The 3,219-nt window shown below is 35.8% G+C and overlaps 1 protein-coding gene across 1 annotated transcript; it reads left to right on the forward strand.

Moving 5' to 3' along the window:
• Positions 1-2,195: 2,195 nt before the first annotated feature.
• On the forward strand, positions 2,196-2,981 carry LOC131052042 (uncharacterized). The gene has a single exon (XM_057986956.2). The coding sequence runs from the start codon at positions 2,196-2,198 to the stop codon at positions 2,979-2,981; it is 786 nt and encodes a 261-aa protein (XP_057842939.2).
• Positions 2,982-3,219: the final 238 nt, after the last annotated feature.

Raw genomic sequence — 3,219 nt, forward strand, 5'->3', positions numbered from 1 at the left:
ATATGCTCATAAAAATATATCTATGGGCTATGGTATCTAGATCCAAACCTATTGAAATGTCACAAGAAGAGTAAGGAAAATTGGATAAAAAAGGAAAGGGTCTTATTAGACTCTATTTAGAAAACTCGGTATTATTAAATGCATGTCAAGAAACCATTGCAACAATAGTTCAATATTAAATTTTTTTTGTCCCTATTGTAAATAGATCTAAACATTTACATCTTCACCATTAGAACCACCAAAAAAGAGGAGTGTTGCATCTACTTCTAATGTACATCCTTTCTAGGTAACTAAGTGGTTATTTTTCTTTGAATACCAAGTTACCTACAAAGAAGAAAATGGTGTGGCACCAAACAATGAGTTGCATAGATGAGGAGGGTCTCAGGACCCTAAAAAATCATAAACACCTATTCTAGAAGGAAAAGGGTGGGTTTCCCTAGAATAAAATATGAATTATTTGATCACTTTAAAGAGTTTTAGGATCTTGGAGAAAATCAAACTAGTTGGAAGATTAAGGTTTTGAGAACTAAAAATGTTGGTGAGTTTTGTTCAACAAATTATATAACGAGCACATGATAGAGAGACATAAGACAACTCCATACAACCTATCAATGGAATGGAGTTATAAATAGAATTAATAATACATTAATAGAGAGGACTAGGAGTATTCTAAGTGGGACTAGTCTAGAGAAAAGTTATAATTTGAGTCTAGTTTCTATAGCTTGTTGCTTGATTAATAGGTCTCCTACATTAGTTATTATGGATAAGATTCTTATGGAGACTTGGATGGAGAAAAAACCTCATTATAACATCTTCATGCTTTTCATTCCAAGGCATATGCTCATGTGCATAAGGAGAAAAAGGTAGTTGAGTTTATATTCATTGACTATGATGTTGGTGTGAAAGAGTATAAGCTTTGGGATCATATGGCTAAGAGAGTTCTATACAACAAAAGGTTATTTTAAAATTAATTAAGCTTTCCCTTATATTATTGCAGCTAGACGAGGATGGAAATAAATATATGGTTTAGTTACTAGCTAAGATTGAGAAACTTGAACTAGAAGCTCATGAAAGACTTATAGAGGAGTTATAACTTCCACCTCAACACTTGAAAAGGTCTACTTGGAACAACCAATAACTAGATAGGTATACTCTTAATTAGAGATTTATTTTTGTATTGATTTTAATATGGATAAACCTATAATTTGGAAGGATGTGATGGTTATTGATAATTGTGAGTCCTAGAAAATGATTATGGATGAAGACATGTTTTTATTGAATAAAAATGACACATTAGACTCAATAAATGGGTGTCTAAAAGGAAGATTGATTCAAATGGCAATGTTGGTAAGTACAAGGAAAGGTTGGTAGTGAAAGAATATACCAAGATTTATGAGATAGACTTTGTGAATTTTTTATCTGATTTCCAAGATGACATCTATCAAGTTCATGTTATTTGTAGTAGTAGTATCTAATTTAGAGATATAATATATGGATGTGAACACAACATCAATAGATTGTGACTTGAAGGAAGAATATCCATGTGATAGTTAGAGAAATATGTTGTTAAAGGTAAGGAATCTTTGATTTCCATATTGAAAAAAGTCTTTGCATGGTCTCAAACATTCTCCCATGACAAGGTACTAGAATTTTGACTCTTATGTGTTTATTGGCTAACTATTGTATGTTGAGATTGAACAACTATAAATGACACTTCTAAAATATGAAGAATGTCAAAGTTGTCATGGGATAGAGCATGATACTACTATATGTTTCACTACAATTTGTATATTAACATATACAATATATTGTACAACCCCCTATTGATGCTTTGTTGATTTTGGTTATTAATTGACCATCCTCTATCCATTAAGCAAACTACAAATGATTTGTCTAACGCCTCTAACACTAACTCTGGAGCGGACATGAAGTAAGAGCGGGAGAAGGGAGCAACTTTTAATTTGAAATCAAGACAGGGCGAGAAACCCTATAATGGATAGGTGAACTAGGGAGCGGGCAGAAAGGATGAAGCTTGGGACTACCCTGACTCCTCTAAGCCGAATGGAAAGGATCCAGTGGATGGGGACCCACAAGGTGGAGACAAGCCTCTCAATCCTGATGGGGGGAGGGAAGAATCACATGCTGGAGACAACCCAGGGTAGGGACCCATTCGTAGGGACATCGATTAGTCATGGATGTCTTTGTTCGGTGTCAAACCGAGTGGAAAGTCTTCACTCCCTGCAGAGCGTAATATCTCAAAATCGGAAAAGGGTAGATTTGATATTGAAGTTACAGATCCAGTGATTGAGCATAACATTAACCTTATGGCTCTAACTCTGGTTGGAAAAAATTTGGGCCCTAGACCGAATATTGATATTGTCAGGGTGTTTGCTAAATGTAAATGGGCACTCAAAGGTCAAGTGGAGGTCACAACCATGTCCAAAGGTGCGTTGTCTATGTCCTTTTCATGTGAGGAAGACATGTTGAGGATGATTTGTGATGGCCCTTGGTTGATTAGAAAATCTACGCTTGCTCTGCAAAAATGGTCTCCTAAGATGGACCTAAATGAATCTTTTTTTGTACAAGCTCCTGTTTGGGTCAGATTACCGAGCCTTCCATTGGAGTTCTGGGTTGAAGATGTTTTCAAAGGAATTGCTAGTTCCTTTGGGGAACTCGTATCTATGGACCCTATCACGGCATTTAGAAGAAGATTCACCTTTGCAAGGATTTGTGTGGGAGTTATGCAAGGAACGAATATGCCTTTATCTATTGAGATTAACTCCAGATTGGGGAAGTGGGTCCAACCTATGGAATATGAAAGTGTCCCTTTTGCATGTTTTCACTACAAAAAATTGGGGCATATGGCTAAAGAAATCCCTCTACAGACTGTCAAAGAGAAAGAGAAGAAAGATAAGACAATGCAATGGAGAGCCAAAAATCCTGCCAAGCAACCAGTGATTGTTGAAGAAAAAAAATGGTAGAAGAAGCCCAAAGTGTAATCATCCTTGACACTTTTAAGAAACAAGGGAAAATTAATTTGGAAAACCTAGAAAACCATGTGTTTGAAGATGGGAAAGAGGATCAAATAGGCAAAGACGAGAGAGAATGAAAAAACACCATTTAGGATGAACAACAAAGTGATAACCTGGAAGATGGAGAAATACAAGTGGTTTTGCAGACCAAGGAGGAAGCAGATTCGAACTACACTATGGAAAACAC

Source organism: Cryptomeria japonica, chromosome 3 (genome assembly GCF_030272615.1).
Source record: "Cryptomeria japonica chromosome 3, Sugi_1.0, whole genome shotgun sequence".
NCBI classification, from domain to species: domain Eukaryota; kingdom Viridiplantae; phylum Streptophyta; class Pinopsida; order Cupressales; family Cupressaceae; genus Cryptomeria; species Cryptomeria japonica.

Excerpts from the sequence above, each read along its gene's own strand:
- LOC131052042 (XM_057986956.2), top strand. The coding sequence starts at position 2,196 with ATGTCTTTGTTCGGTGTCAAACCGAGTGGAAAGTCTTCACTCCCTGCA.